The sequence below is a fragment of the Haemaphysalis longicornis genome, unplaced genomic scaffold (genome assembly GCF_048455015.1).
Source record: "Haemaphysalis longicornis isolate Haplotype H1 unplaced genomic scaffold, Haemaphysalis longicornis Haplotype H1 scaffold_2, whole genome shotgun sequence".
Taxonomy (NCBI): Eukaryota; Metazoa; Arthropoda; class Arachnida; order Ixodida; family Ixodidae; genus Haemaphysalis; species Haemaphysalis longicornis.
Genome location: NW_027526295.1, coordinates 218885299 through 218912108, shown reverse-complemented (window position 1 = coordinate 218912108; position 26810 = coordinate 218885299). Strand labels below are relative to the sequence as shown.

At 46.7% G+C, this 26810-nt stretch overlaps 3 protein-coding genes across 4 annotated transcripts; 2 read left to right on the top strand and 1 right to left on the bottom strand.

Moving 5' to 3' along the window:
- Positions 1 to 1190: 1190 nt before the first annotated feature.
- LOC144169926 (uncharacterized) lies at positions 1191 to 8194 on the bottom strand. Its single transcript, XM_077699376.1, has 4 exons — positions 8036 to 8194; positions 7584 to 7796; positions 7166 to 7364; positions 1191 to 2853 (listed from the first exon to the last, which is right to left on the bottom strand). The coding sequence occupies exons 1-4, from the start codon at positions 8152 to 8154 to the stop codon at positions 2788 to 2790; spliced, it is 597 nt and encodes a 198-aa protein (XP_077555502.1). The 5' UTR covers positions 8155 to 8194; the 3' UTR covers positions 1191 to 2787.
- Positions 8195 to 8344: 150 nt separating this feature from the next.
- LOC144169923 (ribitol 5-phosphate transferase FKRP) lies at positions 8345 to 12381 on the top strand. The gene is made up of 2 exons (XM_077699370.1): positions 8345 to 9463; positions 9911 to 12381. The coding sequence occupies exons 1-2, from the start codon at positions 8636 to 8638 to the stop codon at positions 10709 to 10711; spliced, it is 1629 nt and encodes a 542-aa protein (XP_077555496.1). The 5' UTR covers positions 8345 to 8635; the 3' UTR covers positions 10712 to 12381.
- A 1624-nt stretch (positions 12382 to 14005) lies between these two features.
- On the top strand, positions 14006 to 25088 carry LOC144169925 (protein FAM219A-like). Of its 2 annotated transcripts, XM_077699374.1 has the most exons (5): positions 14008 to 14355; positions 14812 to 14896; positions 17028 to 17121; positions 21179 to 21262; positions 23207 to 25077. In XM_077699374.1, the coding sequence occupies exons 1-5, from the start codon at positions 14206 to 14208 to the stop codon at positions 23391 to 23393; spliced, it is 600 nt and encodes a 199-aa protein (XP_077555500.1). In that variant the 5' UTR covers positions 14008 to 14205; the 3' UTR covers positions 23394 to 25077. The 2 variants fall into 2 exon arrangements, with proteins under 2 accessions (XP_077555501.1, XP_077555500.1); XM_077699375.1 differs by lacking the exon at positions 21179 to 21262 and having other exon boundaries at positions 14006 to 14355; positions 23207 to 25088.
- The last annotated feature ends 1722 nt before the right edge of the window (positions 25089 to 26810 follow it).

Below are 26810 nucleotides of genomic sequence, written 5' to 3'. Positions count from 1 at the left end.
AGGTATTTAAGAGATGGTAAAATGTGAAGCGTTCTCTCATGTAACCCGAGTGAGTCAAAGGCCAAAAATCCAAACTGTATGACAGTGTTGGAATGGCACAATCGGATAGTCACTGGCTTTGAAACACGAGGGACCCAGGTTCGATTCTGACCACGGGAACCGTTCTTTTCTTTTGAGGCACTTGATGTGCCTTTGTGGAAACCCCTCATCATCTTGCCATCCTTACTGTGTAAACTCTGCTTTCCCGCAGTGCATTTTTGCGCACAGCCGCCATCAGTGGGGCATCGAAAACTTCGCTTTAAAAAAAATCCTGGTTACATGCATATTAGGAAGACTACTGTCCTGCTAGGAAGATTGTATCTACTATTTAAATTCCAAATGAAGGCATCAACGATGACAGCTCGTAAGACACGAATGGCCCTTGCAAAAATCACACTAACGTATAAATACGCGATTATGGCCTTTGAACCAGGTAATGACGCGGGAGTGGATAATGTGTTTGATTAGTTGATTAGTTTTCGTATGGTACTGGCTGATAAAACGCATTAAAAGTAAGGAAAGATTCTGGAAGATAGCACACGTCTTTATCATGCGTGTGTAGACATTAGCACTGTTGCAATTCAGCTTTGTCGTATGCTTGTAATCTTACAGAGCTCCAAAAATCTGTTGTCCTACTGTCTTCGGAATTCCAGAGCAATCTGTCCATTTCTGTTTCCAATAGACTCCTGCTACAAGGCCTTGGGCAAAGCTTCATCTTCTCGGAGAAAACCAGACAGAATAAAAAGCAATGCCTTAGTCCACTGCTTGCTGCCTAAGTTACTTCAGCTAAGGTCACTGGGCGAGATCTGTGGATTTCTTTTTAATGCGTGGACCTGGCATTGTGAAGTGGCTCACTGACAGAACACAAGTGGCAAAAAAACTTTGCAATCAGACTGGCAGTTACAATGGGTTACAATGGGAAATTGCACTGCTGCAACAAACAACTTGGTGGTGCAAGAAGTGCAAGAAAAGTGTAAACCACCACTTTTTTTTTTTTCAAGACTATAGTCTTTCTTGGGCTACGCGAACCCGAAAATTTTGGTCTGTTTGTCTGTCCACTGATTCCGCCCTCTGGCCAAGAGTTAAACGAATACTTGAATGATAGGTCAGGCAAAACTTTTCTAAACCACTACATCGAGAAACACAGCTCATACCTGTAAACGTTTTATTAAGCACAATGAAAACATTAGGCGCATTTGAGGCAAAACAATACCCAACTAGAACTCGCAAAGCTCTAAACTGAAAATACATGTTTGTTTGATATTTCTGATAAAAAGCAAAATACGCATTTAAAACAATACTTAGACACGAATATACAAAGAAAGCTTCCTGATAAAAAACAAAATACGCATTTAAAACAATACTATGACACGAATATACAAAGAAAGCATTCTGATTAAAAACAAAATACGCATTTAAAACAATACTATGACACGAATATACAAAGAAAGCATTCTGATAAAAAACAAAATACGCATTTAAAACAATACTATGACACGAATATACAAAGAAAGCATTCTGATAAAAAACAAAATACGCATTTAAAACAATACTTTGACACGAATATACAAAGAAAGCTTCCTGATAAAAAACAAAATACGCATTTAAAACAATACTTTGACACGAATATGCAAAGAAAGCAGGCGGTGAGCCTGGACGACGTGGAAGCATTCAAAGTTCAACAGTCACGAAAGGTTCCAGTAGATGGTGTGCAAGCAGAGGAACGTGCGTAAACTGAGTTGGCTTCAGCAAATATTTTCCCTGCTCATTGTGGCAGGAGTGAAACTGAAGGGGAATTTACGTGCAGAGGTGGCAGAAGACTATCATTTGCCGTGCAGAGGAGTCCACAGCATGGCTTCTCTGTTATTCTTTTGCTTAACCGCAGCTGTTAATATTTTAATGAGGCAGATTACATATCGGATCAACCACCAGGGCAACAAGTTCATGGCCACCACCGTGACATGACCACATCTACAGACGCCACTGAAGACATCGCCATCATGCTGGCAGCCAGAACAAATGGCGAATATGTCGCAATCTTCACAAACTGTCAAGTCGCAGCTACCAGCTCAACTGCATATCACCAGTCGCCCTGAAGATCCCCAAGAACACCCCGCAGCTCCTTGTTGACATCTATTAGTTTGGACCCCGGGACTTGAGGAAATGAGGCAGCACACGCCGCTGCCCGAGTGCATAACCTCCAGGCCATTTCCGGAAAAAGTCAACCCCACAGCTACCCGGATGTCCTCTCCAACAATAGACACAAGCGACAAGTCCACCCCCACCTTTCTCGAGCCGAGGCAACCACACTCGGCTGGCTCTAGCCCAACTCCTACCCCCACCAGATCTGCCCCACCTGCAACTTGAGCCCCCAGCCCAGTATCCAATATGGGGTTGCCAACAATCTCCATCCTATGTACGAGCAGTGGGTGGACCAGCTAACCAGCTCGGACAGCTCATTCGAGCACAAGATGAGAGAGGGAAAGTAGCCAGAGAGGACAATGGCATCCTGGACTACGGTGCCCCTCACAGGGCAGGTGCCCTCACCATCATGTACTGACGAGCTCTTCATGTACGAAAAACGTTTATTCTCTTTTGCGGAAGAACTGGCTGCTGCCCCTTGGTTTCTTGCCAACCCTTCCTTCAAGTTGCGAGCCTAGCTCCTGGCCCTCATTCCTCCACAGCCTGATGTCACGGTGGGCCCAGACGTCTTCGCTGTGTTGGCGCTTCTGTCGACGGCTTCTTCGGTCAGCTTGGGAAATAGTTGGCTGGCACTTGCTCGGCAGCTTCAGCCTTCAACATGGCGTGGTATTGCTAGAACAAAAGTAGACAACAAGTCGGCACAACAGTGGCAGCAACAAGTCGGCACAACAGTGGCAGCAGATGGAATGTTCCCTGTCTTGCCCAAGGACAGACTTTGGCAAGAAAAAGCTCAATAATTTGACACGCTGACAAGTACTTGTAAGGTACAAACTGAGCATGCAGTACCACGCTTCTGGGTGTAGGCTTAAAGTTCAAATTGGATTTGCCATGTCAACTACAGCCATCGTTCATTCCTTGGAAAAAAAAAAAAGTTGACCCCTAGAAAATTTGGAGAAAAGTGGCTTCTACAATCTCAACTTTGTGTTTTTATACATCTGCGTAGTTAATTAAAATATTGATTGGATGAAATTTTCAAATGTAACAAAAAGGCCCTTGTACAATTCCAACCATAGCTGCTTAATGGAAAAGTGGTGGTGAAAAGCAGGAACGCCTGTGTGTTCGAGATTTCAGCGCACGTTAAAGATCCCCAGGTGGTCAAAATTACTCCGGACCCCTCCACTACGGCGCACCTCACCGCCTACAATCAACCCTACAATCAATCAATCAAAAGACAAGGGGTGGAGATATTTTTTGGCTAAGTCATTGGAAAGTGTTCATAATGAAGCAATAAAAAAGAAAAGCTGCCATGGGCCAGCTCCCCAGATTTACAGTTTGTGGCCACATGTCCTTGCAATCAGTGAATTTCAAAAGCATTTTTCAAGCTAAAAGTCTTTCTGCCAAGTCTAAGCATAGTGCAGTGTCGAGATGTGCACAACATGGAGTACTGAACTCCTGACTTTCGGTGAGTTCATACCACAAGCTGCATGCAGCAGTGTGGAAGCTACATTGTTGTTAATAAAGCGCCCACTGAGGGGGCCTACTCACCGCGAAGGAAAGCTAGAATAGGTGCCGGGGCTTGCGGTTCCACCGGCCGAGAGGGAAGACGGAAAGGTCCTTTCAAAACTCCCGCCGCAGTGAGTTATGCGCCCTCAGTGGGCGCTCCATTGACACCAATGTAGCCTACACAGTGCTGCATGCAGCTTCTGGTATGAACTATAGTTCCGAATGTATTAGATGTGATGGAATGACAGACTTGCATAGTACTGCGCTGCCGTCTTGCCAAAAGATGGAGCAGTGCCAAACGAGACTGCATCACACGTTAATGTCACTAAAGCCATTGTAACAAAATAAAAGACCCGTCAGATATCGCGCTACATTTGGCCAGTGGGCTGCTTTCGGCTTCTAGAAGTACCAGGGAAAATGTGAGCGACCCTAAATCATTCAAACATGTGATCCTTGGTTGGCTGGAGCCAAGCGACTGCACCGATTGAGAGCGAATCTTTCCAGTGACTTCTGCAGAAGTTCAAAAACAGGCCTACAGGCTGAACCAAAGGACAACGGCACTTTTGATGTTGGGTCAAGCCACAAGTGAGAAGTGTAAAGCAGCAAAGAATGAACAGCTTTACTATCACGTGGTAATGATGGGGTACACCCACCACTAATTCATTTGACCAAAATTGGGACGATTGCTGACTGACATGAAATATTCGTGTTATGTTTTTTTTCACTGCTATGGGTGCCTTCCAGCTCACTAATTATAGAATGGCACATAGACGGCCGACCATAGTGTAAATGACCGTTTACAGCCTTGTTTATTCGTGCCAGTTTCGGTTTCAGAACACCAAGGCGGCCGCCATGACAGAAGGGCGCATTTGACATCGCTGTTCTCCTCCCACCGCAACTGGGCAGTCCCAAAACTGTGACATGATGCACAAGGCAAAGCAGCGCGCACCAACAGCAGACAGCGCTTTGGCTACGTTACAGGATCCCTGACGTCGGCAGTTTGAGGCCAGGCGCACATGGCGTCGGGCTGATGCCGATGTTGGAAAGTTATTTGTTCTGAGCTTTCTCGTGCATACAAAGATTAAAGTTGAAGCCCTGTTCGATTCAGAGTGGTGCACAGGCACGGTTCAACGGTGCAGAGAAACTTATATGCTGCCGATCAAGTGCAGAGGCGCGGTTCCGTGGTGCCATGCAACACAGCTGCAGTGTCAGCAGCGCCTCTGCATTTTTACAAACAAGCCAGGTGCAGGCATATCATCATCAACATCATCAGCTTAGTCAGGTCCACTGCAGGACGAGGGCCTCTCTCGTTGACCTCCAACCGCTCCTGCCCTGCGCTGCTCGAGTCCCCAGTTTACCCCCAAAATTCCTCTATTTCATCCCTCCATCGTGTTATTGGCCTTCCCCTTCTTCTAGACCCACCTTTTGGTATCCACTCTGTTACCCTAATTGTCCACCGGTTGTCGGTCCGTCTCACTACAAGGCCAGCCCAAGTCCATATCTTTTTCTTTATTTGAACTATAACATCTTGTACTTTAGTTTGTTCTCTGATCCAGGTAGCTCGTTTCCTGTCCCTTGGTGTTACTCCTAACATTATTCGTTCCACAGCCCGTTGCGCCAACCTAACATTGCTTTCTAGTTGTTTAGTAAGGTGCCAATTTACAACTGCATATGTCACCACCGGCAGTATGCACTGGTTGTAGATCTTTCTTTTGAGTGACAGATGTAGCTTACACTTCATCATATGGGAGTGCTATTCTGCGCCGGATTTCTCTCTCGTGGTTGGGGCGAGCACTAACCATCTGTCGAAAGTAGTTATATTCTTTTACTTCTAGCCTTTCGTTGCCTAAGCTGAAGAGGGTGTTTTTGGCATGCTTATTCATCATTACTTTAGATTTATTAGATATCTGCTAATCATCTTCACCTGTCGGCTTGTACAACTTGCAGTTCACAACCATCTCAGTTGCGCCGAATGCATCAGCGACAATGTAAAGTTCGTCCCGTGTGTCTTCGAGTTTGACGTACATTTTCACGCGGTCGCCGCAACGGCCAGTAGCCGCCTGCCAACCCGCAACACCCCAACTACAGCGCGTGTTCATGGCACCGACTCGCTTCACCTCCTCCCTCCATAGCAGGTGCAGCAGTTCTCTGCACCATGAGCAATCAGGAATGTGGTGCACAGCACCATTCCTGCAACGGCGAATAGAGCGCTTTGGTGCAGCGCACCGTGCACCAGTGGAGGCGTTGCAGTGAATCGCGTCTGAATCGAATAGAGCCTGATTTAAAATATGTTATTCTGAATGGTAAGGGTTGAAACTTCATAAAAGTTACCTCCATATCCGGACAAAGCTTTTTACAATATCTCAGCTTTGAAATTTCGTGTCAGTACTCCTTTAAACATTGCTCCTTTACACTGTACAACTATCCTGTCCAAAGTGCAAAACAACGTTGCTTTGTGCTTTGGACAGGACAGTCGTGCCTCACGGGGCAAACAGTCTTTCAGCAACTTCTTGAGGCCTGCATATAGACATACATTGAGTTCTCAAAAAAAAAAAAATTACTGCTTTACCAGTTCGTCAAGCACAGGACACCTGTAAAACTCAACAGAACCCTTTTCCAGGAGTAATATCACACTTGCCATGAAAGTTTACTCGAGCCAACAGCAGAAACCAAAAGAAATTGCAACAATGCCTTGGAGGTCTGGCACGTAATTTATGCGGCTGTACAATTCTTATTTGCCACAACGTTCATACTACCAACGATTCAAGGTGAATGGCTGACATGGCTAGCAAATAAATCTAGTTGCTAAGACATTACCACGGGCACACAACAGAACAAGACAGTAGACACGAAATGTTTCATGTGGTCTTCTCTTTCATCAGGTGAATATCCCTACACTAACACGTACAGTGCTCAGGGATTGAAATGCAATACTCGAAGTGCGTGGCTGCCGGCGCTTGTGGCGCCACAGGTGAGCACTTGCGAAAGCGAGCTGACGCATTGTGGTATACGGTGAGGGTGAGAGTGCTCGTGACGCATGCCGACTGCATCCGGTAGACAGCCTTTCAGTGTGTGGTTCTCAGCGACACCACAGGAGCGCTGCCAGCTCCCACAGCTTCGTGTGGCGCTTCACGGCACGCAAGCACAGAGTTTTGAAGCCGTATGAAGCGCCCCTATGGTGCCACCAAGAACCACACACTGAAAGGCTGTCTACCGGATGCAGTAGGCATGCATCACAAGCACTCTCACCCTCACCGTATACCACAATGTGTCGGCTCGCTTTCGCAAGTGTTCACCTGTGGCGCCACAAGCGCCAGCAGCCACGCACTTCGAGTATTGCGTTTCAATCGCTGAGCACTGTACAATCTTAAGCCACGTACCCAAGGTCGTGCCATGGTTAATATGAAATGTGTGGTCGTGGCAAGTCTTTGTGTACGCCCATGTACTGAGCATACAGCTTGTGTTCCGAGAAATACCAAACCTTTCGTATTTCTGCAACTTTCGCTTCGACTTCACCCTCGGCGACTTCCAAGGCTCTCTTTCCCTCGACGACTTGCGCTTCCAGTTGGCGGCTCTTTTCTTCGCACTCATTTAGCTCGGCTGTGAGGCGCTGTATGAGCTCTTGATAGGGCTGTCGCAGATGGTCTTCAATGTCGTCATCTGGCCGTCCGCTAGGCCGCCTGTTCAGAAGAAATGAAACAGTTAATCCCACCAGACACGCGATACACGCACTGCAAGATCAAATTTGCAAAGTGCTGCGGAAAGCACGCGTTGATTCTCGTGGTTTAAACATCGTTGCAATTTAAATCGGTATTGCTCATTATCCGCGTTTTTCGCACTGCTAAAGCATCGATGTGAACCGAGTAGCGCGCACCAAATGCGGATGAGATATCGCTTACCACGCCGGCGTCCCTTTATATTTCGCTTGCTCTTCTTTTAACTTGGCCAGGTCTTGTAGTTTCTGTTCCAGCCCGAACTCGTCAACGACAATTTTACACTCTGCCTCGATGTGCGAAAGAAGCTGCTTCGAGAAACTCTTGATCACTGTTTCCAGATGTTCACATTTGCGGGGTCCGTATTCTTCAAGTTTCAGGACGTCGAAACTCCGCTTCCTGAAACGATCAGCGGTGTAAAGAAATCGGCAGGCGCCTCGTAGATGTTGTGAAATCCCCCCCCCACCCCCCGTACCCCGAGACGGCCGCCGCGAGAGCAGTCGGTCTTGATTTTGCCTAACCGGCCAAACCGCTTCCGCTCTGTGACTATCCAGAGTCACTGTTAATTATTGATAGTGACGCTGGCTAGTCAGTGAGCAAGATATCAACATGCGTGCACCGTCACCGTTCTTCATTACCTGAACTTGTCGCTTATATCCTTCGCCACCTTGCTTGTGGCTTGTAAAAATTTGGACGCTTCACTACTATTTTGAACCTCCATGGCATCAGTTTTGCCGGCTTCGTCCATTCGTGCCATGGAGGAAAAAAAAGCTCCATGAGGAGACTGAACAAGAAGTTTCAAACTAACTGTACTTTAGTGACTTTAGTATACAACTCTAAAATTTGAACCGCAATAGGCAATAAAAAGAAAACCTAAGTTATAAAAACACGTCAATAAATATCCAGGGCAAATAACGCACTGAAAAGCCACCAAGCCAAAGCCAAGTCTTGGTGACGGCCAGTCAAGAAGCCACAACAACATGGACGCTATCTCCATGGGCGCAGCCGGTGTTATTTCGCCGGCATAATTTTTACGTAGCATGCGGTTCCTTCCAGTCCTATTTACGCAGTGATGCGGCGCGTGATGCCTTAATTTATTCGTCATCCAGCAATTGTTACATTGTGAAGAGGTGCGGCACTAGCTCATTTATGTTTGACAGCGTCCCAACAGTTGTTTACTATGCCACAGAATGCTCTAAAGACTCCTAACAGCTCTGCGGCCGCGTCTCAATTGCACGATGCGTCACAAGTGGTTTCGGATGTTGCTGGGTCTGCTTTGCATAAATGTTTTTTCTGTATTTATGATGTGGACGTACCTGGACAGAAAATGTCCGTGCATCGAAGCGCCAGGAGCCGACAGAAAGCTGCGCGAAAATGAGGCCCGCGGAGCCAAAGCGCACCGGCAAGCCTTCGGCGGGTCTCAGGAGGAACAGGACGGCGACACGCTGAAGATCCTCAACTCCGCTCCTCTGGACGACATCTACGACCTCCCCAACACTCTGGTCACCCTGGTGCTGCGCGAGTTTGAGTTCTTCGAGCACGACCTCGTGGAGACCGTTCGCTCCTTCCACACCGTGTTTCCCCGCATGGCCATAGTGCTGTTCGCAGACGACGTGCCGTACCCTCCGCTGAGGTTCCCGCCCGAAGAATTCGGACCAAACGTGACCGTTGTGTCGCTCGCGAAGGACCCCAGCCGTGGATCGAACGCTACCCGTTTGGATCGCTACTTGAAGACCGATTTGGTGCTGTTCGCGCCCGATTCGGTGCGGATGACGCAGCCGGCAATCGTGACCTCCATGATCAGGCGCGTCTTCAAAAACCCGCGCCACATGGTGGCGGTGAGAGTCGCGGGCGAGATGCGCCGGTGTTTGAACCTGGAGGTGAAGCTTCGGGAATGGACGCTGGTGTACCGCAAAGCTTGGCGCAAAGATGAGTTGCGCTGCGACGCGTTCGGAGCCCGCCATCTGCTGATGGCCAAAACTGAGCTTGTGCTGTCACTAAGCGAGCCTCTAGCGCGCCCGTGCCCTGAGGCGTTCTACATACAGACCACGCTAAGGGACGTCAAGGTAATTGTCGTGATCGGTTCCAGCTAATTCCCATATAAAAAACGCTAGCGTGTGCTAAGTGGGATCTAGAAAAGGGGCATGCGTGTGAGCCGTGAAGACGACACGTGCATCCAATGCAGAGCCCGACAGCTGGCACTGGCACCATTGTTGGCAGAATTCGGAAGCCACCTGTGCATGCCAAGCAGGTCGAGCCTCCCGTATGGATTGTGAACGGGTACCTCTAATGTGCACGCTACGCACCATAGTTTTATTTGCGCAATGAGTGTGCCCACCCAGTGGTGTGCACAGCTAGACAAAAAAGGTGGCTACCCTTACATATGTATACGTATTTTTTTTATGGATGCCATGTCTCGAGTGGTTTTTGGAGTGAATATATATTAATTGACATATTCTATTCTTGCTGTTTACCTGTAGTTGCCTAACTTGTCATTTGCTGTTTCCCTGCAGGTTAATGTTATAGACAACATGGTTGTCCAAAATGGGCGCACGCTGTTCACAACGGAGCACAACCAAGCCAAACTGCAGTCGTCAAAAGTGAAGCATCGAAGGGACTTGTACGCACAGTTTGGCGTGAAGAAAGTGCACAATGCGGGTGGCGTGATTGCCTGGCACGGATGTGACCGTGGAACTCCACGGTGCTTCCCGACGGTGGTGGACGAGACTCCCGACTACTTGTACAGGGGCCGTTGGACTCCGCCATGTTGCCTGGAGCACTTGCGCCTCACGGCCCGGCACGTGTTCGCCATTCTGGAGAGGTGCAAGGTGCGCTACTGGCTGGAAGGGGGCAGCCTGCTCGGAGCAGCCCGAAACCACGACATCATTCCGTGGGACTACGACGTCGACGTCGGCGTGTACCGCGATGACGTGCAAAGTTGCGAGTGGCTGCGCAACTCCCAGAAGGGCTCCGTGATCGACGCCGACGGCTTTGTCTGGGAGAAGGCTACGGAAGGGGATTTCTTCCGCGTCCAGTACAGCCAGGCCAACCGTGTTCACGTGGACATCTTTCCCTTCTACTCTCGCGACGGTGTCATGACGAAGGACACATGGTTTAAAACCCACCCACAGGACAGGGAGTTTCCCGAGCGGTTCCTGAAGCCGCTGACCACCATCCTCTTTGCGGGCGTGTACGCGTCGGCACCCAACAACGTCACTGAGTTTCTCGAGCTGAAGTTCGGGAAGGGGGTGGTGGACAAGCCCCAGTACCCGAACCCAGCCTTGTTGGCATATCCCAAAACTAGCAGCCGGTAGAAGTTGTCCAGACGCTTGAGAAAGCAGTGCGCGGGTGTGTGTTGGCTGGCCTAAGGCCATTGCTGCACCTTTGTAGCTTCCACAGGGCAACCTTGTTGTGTCCTGTCTTGAGCGTGCAGAACTGTGCACTGTGTGCTCAGGGATTCTTGGTACTTCATCGTCATGTCATTGGTATAGCTGTACTCAGGAGTGATGCAGCTTTTCCTTCCTGTTTAATATATATTGAGCCATGAAAGGTAGATGAATGGGGGCATCAAACAAGTGAGATACTGCTAGTGGTAGATGCTTATCTTTGGCAGTGTCCATTCTGCCGACAACTGAACGAAATACCTAGCCAAAATTCTGCTAGCGCTCACCTCTTATTGGCTTATGAAACGACGTGACACTTTCCTTGAAAACAAATGCTTTTTTTTTGTTGTTGTTCTCATGGCACATCTCCAGCAGTGAGGGCCAAAGCAACGTAACGTGGCCTAACATGACCAAACCCGGCATAACTTTAACTAACTTATGTTTGCTGTGTGGTGTTAGTTGCCTGTGTGTCATAAAACCCAACGCGACAACAAACTTTAGCCAACCCTGCAATGCCACACACAACCTACCCTATACTGAACCCAACCTTGTGGAGGTCCTGTGCGTCAATGTTGTGATAGTTGTAGGAGTAATTCGACTACAGAAGAATTTGCAAACAAAAGCCAAATTAACTAAAACTTTTCAAATTCTGAAAACAGCAAAAACAAAAGGCTGCCCTAATCAGGATTCTAACCATAGTTTTCTTGTTTTAAAACATCTACTATACCACACTGCTATGGGATAGGTTTTTTGCTGGATATTTGACCCGAGGATACTTTAGGTGGCGTGTCTAGTCAATCACAGGTGACTGCTGGGAAAAATTCCCTGCAGCATTTTTATCAGCTGCCAATAGAATAGACGCTACTTTTATTTCTAGACCCTATATATTATGCAGAGTAAAACTCAGCTAAAGGAACAGAAAATTCGAGATCATAGCACGTAACACTTTTTTTACGCTTTGCCTGGTATGCTTCCTTTAAAGTGCAAAGGAAAGTACACAAAATTAGCACTAATTTACCTCTAAACATTTGCATGTCACTGCATTATGCATTATGCTTGCATTTCGTGCTTTTTTCCTTGAATGCCCCATGAATTTTTTGCTGTTTTGTTTCCCTGTGATAGCATCATGGCTGTGCTTAGTCATTCTTTTTTGTCATTGCCGCTCATTGTGTGTTGATAACTTATTGTGTGGTGCACTGATTTGTGCTCAGTCATCATCAGAATGAACTCATGGCAAACTTTGAGAGTTTTGAGAACTTTTTAGTGGTGACGGTGGAACGGATATGGTTCGTTAGGTCAAGGAAAGGAGCTAGGTACACTGTAGTCGTAATTAGAAGGATGACCGGTGCCCCCGCAACCCTGGATCCGTCACTGGTGTGGTGCAATTCCTTGCGATCTGCCTAGTCTATGTCATGGGAAATGCACAGGAGGTAGGGAAGAAAGCAGGGCCTTTGGGAGATGTGTTTTTTCAGTGATCCTGATGTAAGGAAGGTCACTTAGCAAGTCATTGTTTTTCAAACCTAAACTGCCTCAATACGGCACACTGTCCACTGGCCTTGTCGTCCCAACTGAATAAAAAAGCGAAAGACTTTATAAATTAATTCAGACTCATCCCTGGCGTTTGTCCTCCTAAATTACACCGGTGTAGGACACATGGTGACTTGACACATGTGCAAGGCCAGCAAGAATTTTAATCTTTTGCATGGCCATTTCTATTGATTGTGCAAGAGATAAAAGGGAGGGGGGGGGGGGGGGGGGCATTGCAGACAACATTATTTTGGTAGATAAATGCTTCTTCTTGGTATCAGGGAAGTGGCTGCTGCCTCCCTGCTTTCCCGCTCTTTGTGTAACATCAAAGGGACCATGGAAACAGCATACACCGCTGTTTTATTTGACAGATGCAGCCTTTGATAACTCGCTCACCTCCATTCTAGCCCCAAAAGATGTTCTCACCAAAAAAAGATCGCAAATGCCGACAAACTATAAAATTTCTCGCTATGCAATGTCAGCAGTGATGCCTTGGGAGAGGGCGCTACAAAGATGGTAAGTGGGCAGTGGTCCTCTTAGATCATCAGTCCCCGATATATCTACGGACTGGCCCGGACACGGACTGGCGCTCAGTTTTCCTTTTGTACTATTATGGGACCTGGATCCAGTGTGCAGTTGGCTCTTCGGTTGCCCGTGGACTGTGCAAGGCTGGTAAATCAAGAAACCCAGTGTGCTAGTCTTGATGATGTCTGAAACGCTTGCCGAGTTGCCCGTCTTTTTGTCTGTTTCCCTTATAATATGGCTGAATTGCTTGAAGTTAGAATTTATTATGATATGAAAATTCTTCCAACGAACCCGACTGATTTTTGTTTTCATGGTCTTTTTGTAACTGCCTGGTTTAGATAAGTTTGTTTATGTGCCATGGTCATAAACAGGAGCCCTCTGGTCATGAAATGATGCTAGCTTGTTCAGTGGTAAAGCTTGGCATTCCAATGGAATCACAAGACAAGAAAATTTTTTTGTAATATGGTATTATGAATCTCATCACTCCCTCACATCAAAACTGTCAGGCTAAAGTGCTCTGCTAGTCTAAGCCAGGTGTACCACCAAGAGAAAGAGCAATCTGACCATGAACAGTCTGACGATGTCAGCCGAGCTAAGTTTGCTACGCCAGATGAACGCGGCGACAATGCTGATTATAATGACGACGAGGAACACACGATCTTAACTATTTACAACTGCGACTAGACTTCTACCAATACATTCATCGTCATCCTATTTTATGCCTTCTTCAGGATGTCTCTACCATAGAGTTTCTCAATATTACTAGTAAGAAACTCTATGGCCTCTCCCGTAGACCTCCGACCGCTGCTAGGCTGAGCTGTCTGAATCCATTGTTTCGTGGTATAATGAACCTTTCCCACCAACTTTCTTTCTTTTTTTTTTTACCGAAGTTATCTCTCATCCGCATGCGGCCGTCGGCGCATGCAGCCATAGAGCTAGCAGACGACCGGTCAGCTGTTCAGCTATTCGCGCATATTGCTAAGCTTTCGCAACTGTCTGTGGCTGACACGAGTCGCCGTACTCTCTTTCGAAAATATCATTTCATACAATTACACCAGAAAATCGACTGGAACGCTCTGTTGGTCATGTTTAAGTAGCGTCAGTAGTTCCAGTAGCGCTGGTATCGCGGCAAAGCGGTGCGTAACTCTCGGCGCCATGGAGCGGCAGGAACGCGACGCACCTGGGGTCGAGGTTGCGGGCAAGGCAACCACTGCGTCCGCGCGTCCGTCTGCAATGATGTGTTGATGCGATGCCGCCGTAGCTTCGCGTTTCGAATACGTAGATATGGTTAGTTTAGCGTAGCGAATGTTCTAAAATGAGGTATTGTGTACGCGCACAAGGATTCGAGGCCTTTCGCTAGCGGCCGCCGTGCCATGGAGGACAGCGGGATCGACAGTGATTCAAAAACTAACAGCTGTAATGGTGGTGATCGGCCGCAGCAAAACGAGCCGGCTTCCTTGAAGAAATTCGATGACTGCGAAGCGGACATGAACGAGGCAGTAGACGCCAAGGACAGAGCTCAGGTTTGTGCGTTGCGCTGTTTTGCTTTTAGTACTCGCGCTGAGTTTAAGGGTCTCTGCTTGCTATACTGCGCTGCACGAGGAGCAGCCATCTGTCGCAGTTTTCTCCGTTTCGCTTTGCGAGGAGCAGTTGCGGGTTCTGAGCTTAGCCTTTCGATGTTCTCTGTAAAAATAGTTGTTCCAATTACTTAAAGGGCGGTTGTGTTTTTGAGCTTGCTGGATCGTTTCGCCCCGAAGAAAACCATGCACCGTGGCGAATATTTAGCGAGAAGAAAAATGAATTAACTTCGGCTATTTCTGGTGGTAATTTGGGTTCGCATTTGCCAACAGACGCGTTGGTCCTGCGTTGTCGTCGCCCCTTTGGTTTTGCGTCCCGTAGAAAGATCCGATCTGCCTGGAGTATTACCGACTGTTCTAAAGGTCGTGTGATTTGTGATAAGTCGTGTGTTGTGGTTTCAGGATGCACCGCCAGAAGAGCAGCAAAAGACTCCTCAGGAGCAAGCAGCCTCAAAGTCGAGGGCTCTTCAACTCCACAGGCGACTAGGTATTCCGCTTTCGGCCCCTCTCTTCCTCCTTTTTTCTTTTGCTACGAGGAACTGGTTTAACAAAACAATTTACAGGGCTACTAATACGTGTTTGGGGGCAAGAACAGACATCGGTAAAGAGTAACCACACATTGAAAAGGGTTGTGTGTTTGCAGAATGAACCGATTTGGTTGAAATTTGAATTGCGCTTTCTTCCAGCCACAAGATAGTCACTGAACGGAAAAGGAATGAAAATTCGCATGAAGCCAACAATGATTGAATGGCGATGAACCTTAATTATAGAGCCTAAATCCCGACAGCTGACAGCAGCTCAAGACATCGTGTCTAACTGCCGACTAGCTCTTGTAACCACACTTAGTTACTTGGAATGTTACTTAGTTCTGGCTACACAGAAAGCAGAGGGCGTCCAGTTTAAGCCAAAGTTGCCAAATATGAGGCCAGCAATGCTTCATCCCATCTGGCAAGAACAGAAACTTAGGCTGCAGTGCTACACCCATGATAGTTTGTTTAAACAGTAATTGTCCCTGTTCTGGTTCCTAATGGATTGTGCCTTTTTGCATGGTGTATGCCTTTTCTTGGCTGTTCTCCGAGCTAAATTGCAAGAGCATTGAAGGAAGGGGCTAATTTGGTATCGGGCCCTTCCAACAATGGCAGCATCATTTTCTTTCGAACAAGAACAGTGCGATATGAAAGGAAAGGCCCAAAGTTTCAAATTGTGGTCATAGCCTAGCTTGCAGACAGATCGTTTGTCAGATTAATGTCGCTTTTTTCTTTTTGTTCACTCGACGCATTGTGTTATATTTTGATGTTTAGCAGAAGAAAAAATCTTAGTTGACACAGTTTTGTCACCCATAGCACGCATCGATGCAGATGAGTGCAGCCTGCTTGTGTGACCAACAATGTGAAGTGCCCATTCATGGTCCAAATGGACTGCTAAAAGAAAAGGCAGCTGCAAAAAACAACTGCAGGGAGTCGGCGCACATATTTGTGCTGGCAGCCTTCATTTAGCTCCGCACATAAACCCTAGGTGTAAACAGAGCAACTCAGTTGCGTACATTGTGGGTGAGTGGGATTTGCTGCTGGAATAATACTTGTTTGTCTTTTTCGAAGCAACATATCTTTGCGTAAAAAGAACCTTGAATGAGCTGCTTTGTATGGGCATCAGTGCCTTCTTTGTGCGAGGTCATTGCCACGTACAGTGGAACCTCGTTAATTCGAACTCGGAGGCGCCAGAGAATTTGTTCGAATTAAAAGAAGGTCGAATTAACGGAAGCTATTTCAATACACATAACCTTGCCGCTACCGCTGCTTCAGTTCGAATAAACCAAAAGTTCGAATCAAGGCGGGACACTGGTCTGGAGGACTTCTTTTTTTGTATCCTGAGAACAAATATACAGCCAGTTTTCGTCTATGGGGTGTAAGTTTCGTAATGGGGTGCAACATGTTATGCCACTCCTTTTTGAGCAATTTTTTGTACTTATGAAATACTCGAATAGTGTTTAGCCCATTGTGCTTAGAAGGACCAGGGAGTGCAACTATCCCACAGCAGTAATTTTAACATTGGTTCTGCAAACGCTGTAACTTCATAAATGTCAGGTCATCAATTACCAATGTTTTTGTAAAACAAACTGCATGAAATCCTGTGCCAGCAGAAAAGAAATTCTATACTTTTGTGGCTTTATTGCACTGTTCAGTTCATAAGGTTTCGAATGCAGCAAAAATGATACAAATCGAAACAGTACATCCCAATATATTGTACCCGGCAGCTGACCTTGTGGGAAACAAATTGGTTCTGAGGAAACAGGGAACGAAGTTTGGAAACATAGGCAAAAATGGCCACTTAGGCGACTTTAAAGGGCGAGAGCATTGTGAATACTTTTGATAAAGCTATGATATCTTGCAGGTACATTCTTTGGGACTTGTGGACTGCAAATAAAATTAACACAGCAAATTGATTTTTTGGCAAATTTTCGATGAAGACCAGTGTCCCCCCGTTAAGCGAGTTTGGCTTAACGAGGGTCGACTGTAGTTTTCTTTTTAACAAATTGCTGCCAAGCCTTGCTCTGTTGAGGCTGTTGTGAAGCACGTGTCTCGTGGTGTTGACTGCATGCTCATCTTTTTTATGCCCAGAAAAGCACATCCAGCAGTCAAAGAAAATTCGGCAGCAGACCCGGAATGCCTGCATTGACACTCAGCCCAAGAAAACGCTTCTACCGCGGAGCAGGTAAGCTTTCATTATCCGCCCATGCTGTGGTAGAATCTCGTGACTTCCTCCGAGTTTGTCGTGAACAACACTGATATTTTTTTAAGTTGCCAGCAAAAGACCTGCACTTCCGGTGAATGCAAGCATACCTAGTGTTCATTTCCTTACCAACATGTCAGCAGGTCACATGAGTCCTGTTGGTCTACAACTGTGTGATGTCAATAGTGTATTTATTTGAACAGCAAAATAGTGAAACATCAAGAAACGCCGTGACAAAACGGTGCAGCAACAAGTGAGCACAAGGACTCAATAGGACTATAATACTTTGCACGTATTTCGTTTGGAACTTGTGGGTTATCAATACAGGTACTAGGAAGTAAAATTGGTTCTTTGGTGATTTGCTGAATCTGAAGACCGGATCTCCCTTTAAGTTTAGGCAGAGTCCCTTAATACCGTTCTGGTCACGAAACTTCTCCGTCACTCTATGGGAGAGCTTGATATGGTGCCAAGAACGCGGTGCCTAAGACATATGGTGCCTAAGACAGCTACGCGGCGCCAGCTGTCTTAGGGGGGCCATCGCCCCGCTGTCCCTGGCGGAACGCACTGGCAGCGGCGGCAGCCCGAAGGCGTTGTGTGGAGGCAGCTCGCGGTATTCCTTCCACCAAAGTTTCTGCATCAGCGTCACGCGAACTTCATGTGCCAGTGCACCGCGTTCAAGGTGGACGGCATGAAACTCGAATGCACAATGCACGTGCTGTGTGACGGGCTGCAGCTCCGGATACCGAAGGAACAAGGAAAAGGCGTCGCTCTTCTGTTTCCCAAGTAGCGCCGAACTTCGACAGAAATGGAAGAGAGCTACCGTCAAACCCGTTTATAGCGAATTGCAATATGCGCCGCGATTAATTCGATATATCCAATAGTTCGATATAGCCGAACCCGCCTTTAACGAACTTATCGTTACAAGTTCGCAATCCGTGGGAGCCCCCCTCCCCCTCCTCAACTCCACCATCCCCGCATGCAAAAACGAACACAGTAAAGTAGCCGTGACCATACCCAAAATAATCCATTTATTGGAAGTATTAAAGCTACTTTCCGCCTGAACTGCCTACTTTGCAAAGAAAATAGCGGTGATTTTTGTTTTCACTTTCGTTTTGGCGGCTTCAACTAGCATAGCATTCTCTACACGAAACATTATTTGCACCAGTTCGAGTTCGCGTCCTCCAAAATCTAAGAAGCATTGGCGGAGCACACTGACTGCCGAAAGCGCTTCATTATAAGCGTCGGACGGCTTTCACTCGCGACATCATCGGGAATGTGGGGGAGCTCTTCCCACAGTTCACCGATGCTGCTGTCTTGGTCCGGACTCGCTGACTGCGCGGGTTCCATCGTGAGTCCCGCGCGTCGGAAACAGTTACGGAAAGTGTCGGGCGGCATGTCGCTCCGTGCGAGGTGCAATGTCTAAGTCGCAACTCTTGCTCCGTGGTCGCGGCCAATCCACATCTCAATCGCCGCTCCGAGACCACGCATTTCGGCGGCCATTCTAGGCGCGCAGAGTTCGATATATCGGATGTGAACTTCGTTATAAGGAATATGTTTCCCGTGTATTTCCGTAACTGAATTATTTTTGTTCGATATATAGCATAATTTGCTCTATCCGGGTTCGTTATAGCTGGGTTTCACTGTATACCGCGGTTGGAAGCTGGCGGTTTTAACTTCGAAAGCAAGAACGTTCGGGCTTGCGAAAAGCATTTTGATGCTAGCGACGTTGTAAAACCGATGAGCACATCGGGAACGAGGGGGGTCGTGTCGCTTCAGCGAGAGAGACCGAGGCTTCGGACGGATGCCGTTCCAAGGATTTTTGACGGGCTCCAGGCCTACTTGACAAAGGCGAAACCGTGTTCCCGGCCAGCGATTCAGAGGCAACCAGCCAAGAGGCGGCGCGAATTGTCTAAGGGGCGTATCATTAGCACCAAATTTAAGATTTATTTCATGCTTTAAATCAGAACCGTCCCCCCCCCCCGGCATAAAAAAAAAAAAATATGTATGATGTGGTGTCTCGGTAGTGGCAAAGGCGGCCGAGCAGCTAGCACTGGCATCAAAAGGAACTTCCAGATTAGGCTGCTGTACTTCCCTTCCCGAGGAAATGATGGGTTGCCGGCCGGTAATTAATGATATAAACAGTAAGCACAAGGAAACGTCAAGCGGCGGGTGTCCCGTGTAAATTGCGTGGAAGAAAGTGATCAATCAAATGTTAGGCACGTGAAACTCGTGTTTAGAGCGGTCACGAAAGCGCTCGGCTGCTGTAACTGCGCCGTCGAAAGTCCCCGCGTCAAGAAAGCGATCGGCGCTCACATCAAAACAACTACGCATTTGGGTGTAAACTCAACTGAAAGGTCAGGAATAAAACTTCTGGCTGGACCATTCACTTCATTTGAATACTTGGGTAGCAGCGCGCGCGAGGCCAGCCGGGTATAAACCAATGTGATTGCTCCTGTACTACCCCGTCGTGTCTCATTCCGTTCACCCTCCTCCCCCTATTTGCAGCACTACCAGAATATAAAGCTCACCTACCGCATAAACATAATCGCCTTTTGGCCAGGCGCAAATATAAACACGTTGTCGAGCAGATCTAGCAGTAGCTGCTCGTATTGGGAGCATGAGCATCATCTTTCAACACTTGCGAGCTATGACGTACCGCTTCGAGGCATCGTAAGTACGCATGTAATTGGGTTATGAGGTAATTATTAACACAATGCGTTATCGCGCGGTGTGAGGACACTTTTAAAGGCGCTGCTGTTTATAAGGTAGGCCCGCACTCCGAAGCAAACTACACGTGCGTTCAAAGTAAACAGCTCTCATTCGTCGTCGACACTGGATCCCGTTTCGGCTTATTTATCTGCTGGCATTGATGCGTTCAGAAACGTTTAAGAAAAGGTAACAGGAAGAACAGTACGCACATAACCGCGTCGAAACGTCGGCAGTAGTGCGCATACAAGCCCAGCACTGGCGACGGCTTGTGGCCCCCCTACGACGGGTGGCGCCGCTAGCGAGAGATTTTGTCCCTATATCAACCTCCGAGCGCAGTTTCGTGACCAGAAAAGCATTGAAGGACTCTGGTTTAGGTAAGCTGTGAGAGAGAGAGAGATAGAAATGTTTTATTAAGCATTTAGTGGCCCCTTCGGGGGGCGTGGTTACCGGCGTACCGGTGACTGCAACAGCCCTCAAGGTGCAGTCTTGGCCACATATGGCGAAGCGTCGCAAAAAATGGAGTTACCGGCTTAACAGCTTAAAGTGCTGCTTCTGGTGCTAGGATGGGCATATTTGTAAAATGTATTGGTGGATACAAAAAAATGTTTGGGAGTGATCGGACACCGCCATTAATGGGATTTTAATCATGAAGTGACCTAAAGATTGTTGCACATCTTCTAAATTCAGGAAATAAAGCAAATGACTTGCCTCTAAGCCGGGTGGCAAAAACAGATTTTGTGTTGGCACAAACAAAACATAAGAAATACAGTGTGCAGGCATTTGCGCATACAGGGAAGGAAATGGGCATTTCCTCCATGGTGGCATGAGGCCTTGGAAAATTGTAATAGATGTCACATCACACTAAGTTAGTGCCACCTTTGCTGCTGTGCCTTCCCCGACGTGTTAGTAAAGCATATTCAGTGTACAAGGAGTCTGTCGCTAACCGCACAAATATCCCAGTCTTGCCGTAACAAAACTGCCATGACTTCTCGGGTATCACACCGTTTAGTTCTTAATTGGCAGTTGGATATGTAAAGCTTTGCTTCGACAGTTAAGTGGGTGGTAACATGTCATAGCGCATTTGCAATGCTGCTGCTTGCAGGGTCCTGTCATAGTAATTGACTCTGGGACCTTGTCGTAACTGTTACCTTTGCGACTGCTCGCTCACGAAATTGTAGTGAACTTATTTGGTTTGGATGGATGCAGTCATGTCCTGCTAAATCAGGAGAGCATGACTTGGGAGTATTTTTCTCCTCTGTGTGAAACTACCCTGCAGACATATAGTAAAAACAGCTTTTCCTGATTTTTATATTTGTCCTGTGTTGCGCAGGCTTCCCGTGCCTAACAAAGGCCAAGGGTCGGTAGCACAGCCTTCGGGGGACACTGAGCCTTTGGTTACGTGGAAGTCTGACAGGTGGGCTGGCCTACTGCCGGGCAATTCTCACTTCTCTGCCTCTGCGAGTTAGAAAATCGGCCGTGTCTGTGGGAATTGTGTGGAATGCTTTTGTTGTTTTCTTTCTCAGTATCAAGGCATCAAGGTGCGTGCTGTTTTGAAAGTGAGAAATAGAGCATGCAAGCACATGGGCGAGCAGGGGAGAAAGTGATCAGTAGTGACCGGAACTTTAGGCAGGAAAAAAAATCAAGGTTTTAGGCGCGTATAACAGGAACTGAAGAGTGCCATTTAGTAAATGACAGTATTTGGTGCCTATATATAGGCACCAAATACTGTAATTTAGGCACATGTAGGCTCAATTCTCATTTGCTTCAGCACCCTATTTGAAAACAAATTTTGACTTGCAGCAAAAATGGGAGGCAAGTCTTGCGATATGGGAAAGTAATTTTATATTTTCTTCGTGAAAATAAGCCACACAAGAGTTGATATTTTAACAGGTTTACGTGAAAAGCACGATGTAAAATTTCAGCACTTGGGAGGATTGAAGCATGAAGGGAATGAAATGTCGAAAGCATGCTAATAAGGTGACTCGTTAACACCTTCCTGTCCATACCTATTCAACTTGATAGTATACTATCGACGCTCTCAAGTTAAAATTTTGATGTTTTCCCATTCAAGTTTGGTGCTTTCTGAGAGCTGGCACCACCTACAGAGTAGTGAAGACTTTTTTTTTTTTTTTTTTTCTGCGCCTGCACCGCGATTTTTGAAGGCCCCCGCCAGTGTCATGTGATGGGTGCTCGGATGATACTGAAACAGCGTTGATATCGCATGCTACAATGCCGCAGCAACGTGCAGTTTTAGTGATTTGGATGATTCTACACGCGACTTTTTGGACGACATTAGCAGCACTGACGCAGAGCACAACTCTTAGTCCTTGGATTTCAGCACCAAAAGCAACAGTGCACCAAACCGGCCTAGAACCTGATACCCCTGTTCAACACAAGCCCCAGCAAGTGCAAAAGTATCGAAACTGTGAATTGTGCTACAAACAAAAGAGTGGAGCAGAAAACCAATGTTTTCTGCGATGCATGTATGGTCAACCTATGTTTCGACAAACTGTTTTGCACAGTGGCACAAAACCCACCAGTGCTAACATTTTTTTTGTAAGTCAAGAAATTTTACAGTTAGGCGTCAGTTGTAGGAGTTTTGCACTGATAGTATATGTACAAAATACATACCTTAACTTTTTTGTGTATTTTTTCTCTGTAAGCAATACCAACATTTTTGCTTATTTTTTAGCGTTTGTCTCAGAACAGTTCTGTACAGTTTTTTTTTATATAAGAATTTCTGTTTGAAACAATCGCAACTGCAAAATAAATTTACTTTCCTCCTCCTCCTTCCTACAATTTGATGCCATACACTTATCTGTTGCATATTTTTTGTGAGCGGGGCAAAATTTTTTGCTAGACATAGCCAAAATCACTGTTTTTCCTGTAGGCAGGAAATCGTTAAGCTGGCAGCACTGCTGGGCTACTTAGCAAATATTTGTGATGTCCTTGTGCATCCCTGGTCATTGTAAAGAGTGGAATCATAACCTTGGAACTCATGTGTCGCCTCCCTAACATGCTGAGCATCTGTGTGCATAATGAGCTTAATAATAACAAGGACGTTTTACAGACATGTAGCCCCGGGGGGTCGGAACATTTATGAATCAGTTGCGCCTTATGGGACTCTGACCCCCTACCCCGAATTACTAACTGCATTGGTGCCCGTCTTGCTGTTTGTGCATAGGGACTGGTCTTTATTACGATGCGTTCAAAGACCACTTTGAATGTACAAGTTCGATAGTATCCAACCACATGAGGGTCAGGAAAAGAATGCTCGCTAGTTGGTTGCAGAATGTTCATGCACTGTTGTGTTCTCTCTGCTGTATTCTTACCCCTCCCTTCTTCCGACCATTTGCAGTGAAGAGGAATTTGAATTTCAACCCACATCAAAGGCCGCTGCCCGTGAAATCACCCAGCAGCTTATCAGAGATGGATACGACCTTGACCTGACCCCTGACGACGATGACCTTGACCTCATTCCACCGAAACCACTGAGTCAAAGGTGTTCATGTTGCAACCCATCTCAAGCGTGCTCCGTAATGTGACCGACTTTGAAGATAGTCAAGACAGTCAGTGCCCATGGTCGTACGGTGCTACTTGGAAGAGTGGAGCGCCCTGGCTCAGCTAGGATTGCTGCTGGCTGCAAAAGGTGCACTGGCATTATGTTTTAGCATTCCGATCTGTTCTATTGCGGGAATCAATAATCGGAGGAGAGTCATTGTTATGGGAAATTGGGGGATATGAACTCAAGATCTATATAGTGACACGTGTCGTGTGCATCTCAACATTCCAAGAACTGCCCTCCTCCTGCCGCGCAGGCACTTGAACTTTTCAGTGCTGCTGCCTCGTCGCGTGTGGGAACACACAAACGACCAATTTATTTTACATTTTTAAAGAAGACCTTTCAGTTTTCTGCTGTATTTTTTTTTTGTAAATATTTTTTTTACCAGACTTCACTGAAAGCAGTGCTATGGTTTATGCTGTGATACATTTGCCCAGCACTGCACAAGAAACAGTATTGCACGAAAACACTTGGAACTACTGGGGCTCAAGCTATATTCTAGGACATCTCAAAAGTTTTGTATATAGGTAATGTTGAAATTGTGCAGTGAAGTAATGGAAATATTGTCAACACTTGAAACATAGCCATCAAAACGGCCTTTATTATGAAAGCTGGCATGTTGCGTTTAGGTAGCTCAATGGCTTTTGAGCCTTCCGTGATATGCACAGCAGCATTTTTTTCCTCCTTACGGCACTAGAGTATTATCGTCACAGAACCTTCGCAAATTATTGTTACACGGTTAGGTCTTGGCACTCCCTAGGAAACATGTTCAAATAGTCTGGAAACTATGTAAGTCGTTTCGCAAGATGAAGGGCACCGCTGAGGCCACAATGTACTTCTATGGACCGTAACTTCTCCAATAAAGAGCAGTGCACTTTTTAGATGCGCATAATCCCATGGTAACAAAGCTTGTTGGCAGGTATTGTGTGTTAACGTGATGCCTGTTCTTGCAGTGCCAATGGTTCGTAACATGTCCAGAAAAAAAAAAGGCAGTGCCAAAGTGATTTGCTTGTTGTAGTCAATCAATGATCTGTTGTCTTTAGCTTAGCACATAGTAGCAGTAGCCGAAGTTGTATAATGTCTTTTTCCCTGCATTGGCCTTTTTCATACCTTTTGACAGGCCAGCCTGCTTCAAAGTCTTCGAGAGGCCGACAAACTACCTTAATGCGAAAAGTTGCACCATGTGCATTATACGGTTAGCTGTGCTCAGAAATTGCATTTTTGCACTAAGCAGCCTATGATAATTTTTTTTTTTTGCAAAAGCCTGTCAGCATTGAGATCGCTATCTACATGCGCAGTTCGCTGATAATTTGTGATTTTTTATTGTTTAGGCTGTACTGGCCAATGATATTTTGAATGACTACGACTACCAATAGGGAGCATTGTGCAAATAATCTCAGTATTTTTTCTCATTTCTAAGCCATTCCATTTATTCTAGTCATTTGCCCGCTGTGCAATTGCTGTCAATGTTGGATGTGGATGTTTTTACGCAGCTGTTGTGCATTAAATGTGGCCTTTGAAAATAACGCTTCGGTTCGTGTTGTTGCCGTGGGATCAATCACCATGGACATGCCTTTGTCACCTGAAATTTGTGTCCTCCTTCCAGTTCGCCCATGGCTAGAACATTTTGCCATTGACAGTAAGCGTGCTCCAGAAACATCAACAAATACAGGAACACGGATTCTGTTGTCATTTTAATTTTCCTGCCAGTCGAAGTAATGACACAAAAAAGAAAATTGGGCCCATCTCCCCGCGAGGGGGACTCGAGTAAATGCGTCGCATAGAGGGTGGGTGTATTGCGTTAACGTTTAGTGTTTGGGGAGTTGGTGGTAGTGAATGCGTTGTATCAGCAGCTTCTTGACATAGTTTGAATGAGTCAAGGATATAAGGCGCGTTCGTAGCCTCCCATTCTGTGTCGCCTTTGTGGCACAGTGGGTAGAGCACCATGTACATTGCGTTCCGCCTGCAGGGTCGAGGGATCGAAACCAGGCGCCGGATAGTATTTTTTTTTATATAGTGTAGGGGGAGGGGTGCGGACTACGACTACGGACGTCAACGCGGGTGACATCGCGAGTTACTGAAATGCTCTGCATTTAATACTGGTGGCGCGAGTCTTGTGGTCCTCAACTTATTCTGCTCGACTCCCTGGTCCTCAACTTATTCTGCTCGACTCCCTGTTGAGCATTAGAGGCAGCTAAGAGTTCACTTGCGGGTTCAACTTTTGCTAATGTACATGTGCAGGATTGCAGCGCCAGCTGCGGCACTGATGGGCTGGGCTGGGCCAGTGTGCACATTTTCAGTCTCTCACCTTAGCGCACTTGGGGGTGTCGGGAACCAGGCACGGTTCACGACAGTTGGCAAACAATGTCCTGTGCATCACTCCGAGCTCCTTTTTGTCGTTGCTGCAGGCATCCTGTTAATATGGACACACATTTCCACAGCCAGTATCGCCACAATGCCGTTCTGCCCCCATTTAATAGAGACGTGCTGGCTGAAATAGAATGAATACAGCTTATGTTGCCTTGTATTATTGCTGCTGGTCTACACAGGGAAAAAAAAAGAAAAGGTTGCTGAAATGCCGATTCACGTCAGTTCGTATTCAGAATTTGCTATTGCTTGTGGCTCATTGCTCATTTTGTTGTTTCAAAGGTGGGCCGCAAAAGCCAGCATAAAAAAAAGGGCGGGGCTACACTATCTTTCATTGCTACCTAGTCTTGTTCAAAGAAAATCTACTGCTCTCCTGTATTCCTTGTGGCTCTCTTGCTTCAGATCTGTCTTAATCTGGGAAGTTTCATTGGTCTCCCCATGTTTTTCCTCTCCCTGGTTCCTTCTGTACAACTTGTTTCAATTCACTGTCACAATTTGTTATTGGTGAAGAATCAAGCTTAGGGAAGCAAAGATTCCTTTTGCCTTTATTTTTGCTTGAAGCAGTTATCCTTTCTCTTTTGCAAAGGCAACAGGCCTGCCTTTACATCATCACTTTGGTATGTATGCACATCCATTTGTTTCCGCGGAACAAGGTTTTCATTGGCACTGCAGCTGGATCAGATGAGTTCTCAGAATGGACGCCGTGTGCACCAAAAGTTGTTCGCACATTGTGAACTTACTTTCGCCGAGCTTGTAGAGGTCAAGGCGACTCGTTGGAAATGAGGCCGGCTCCCTCATTTATTGACAACAAGTGACGACAAAGTGATGACAGCGTGTGCATACTCGGGCCAAAGATGCTCAATTTTCAAAGCCGACGGGACTGGATCCACATCGTGTCACACCTGGGGGATGGAGATACCGTGTGCTTGCCAGAGCCCACCGAGTGGTAGTGTAATGCTTGGCACTGCTATGGGCAGCACCACAAGTTCCTGGCGTGCACAAAAGCTCGAGCTTGATCCTTTTTTCGTGGACA

Coding starts and splice junctions, on each gene's coding strand:
- LOC144169926 (XM_077699376.1), bottom strand. CDS start 8,154: ATGGCACGAATGGACGAAGCCGGCAAAACTGATGCCATGGAGGTTCAA. Junction 7,797..8,035: donor GATATAAGCGACAAGTTCAG/GTAATGAAGAAC, acceptor TGATCGTTTCAG/GAAGCGGAGTTTCGACGTCC. Junction 7,365..7,583: donor TATAAAGGGACGCCGGCGTG/GTAAGCGATATC, acceptor TCTTCTGAACAG/GCGGCCTAGCGGACGGCCAG.
- LOC144169923 (XM_077699370.1), top strand. CDS start 8,636: ATGCGTCACAAGTGGTTTCGGATGTTGCTGGGTCTGCTTTGCATAAAT. Junction 9,464..9,910: donor CCACGCTAAGGGACGTCAAG/GTAATTGTCGTG, acceptor GTTTCCCTGCAG/GTTAATGTTATAGACAACAT.
- LOC144169925 (XM_077699374.1), top strand. CDS start 14,206: ATGGAGGACAGCGGGATCGACAGTGATTCAAAAACTAACAGCTGTAAT. Junction 14,897..17,027: donor TCAACTCCACAGGCGACTAG/GTATTCCGCTTT, acceptor TTTTATGCCCAG/AAAAGCACATCCAGCAGTCA. Junction 21,263..23,206: donor GTTACGTGGAAGTCTGACAG/GTGGGCTGGCCT, acceptor GACCATTTGCAG/TGAAGAGGAATTTGAATTTC.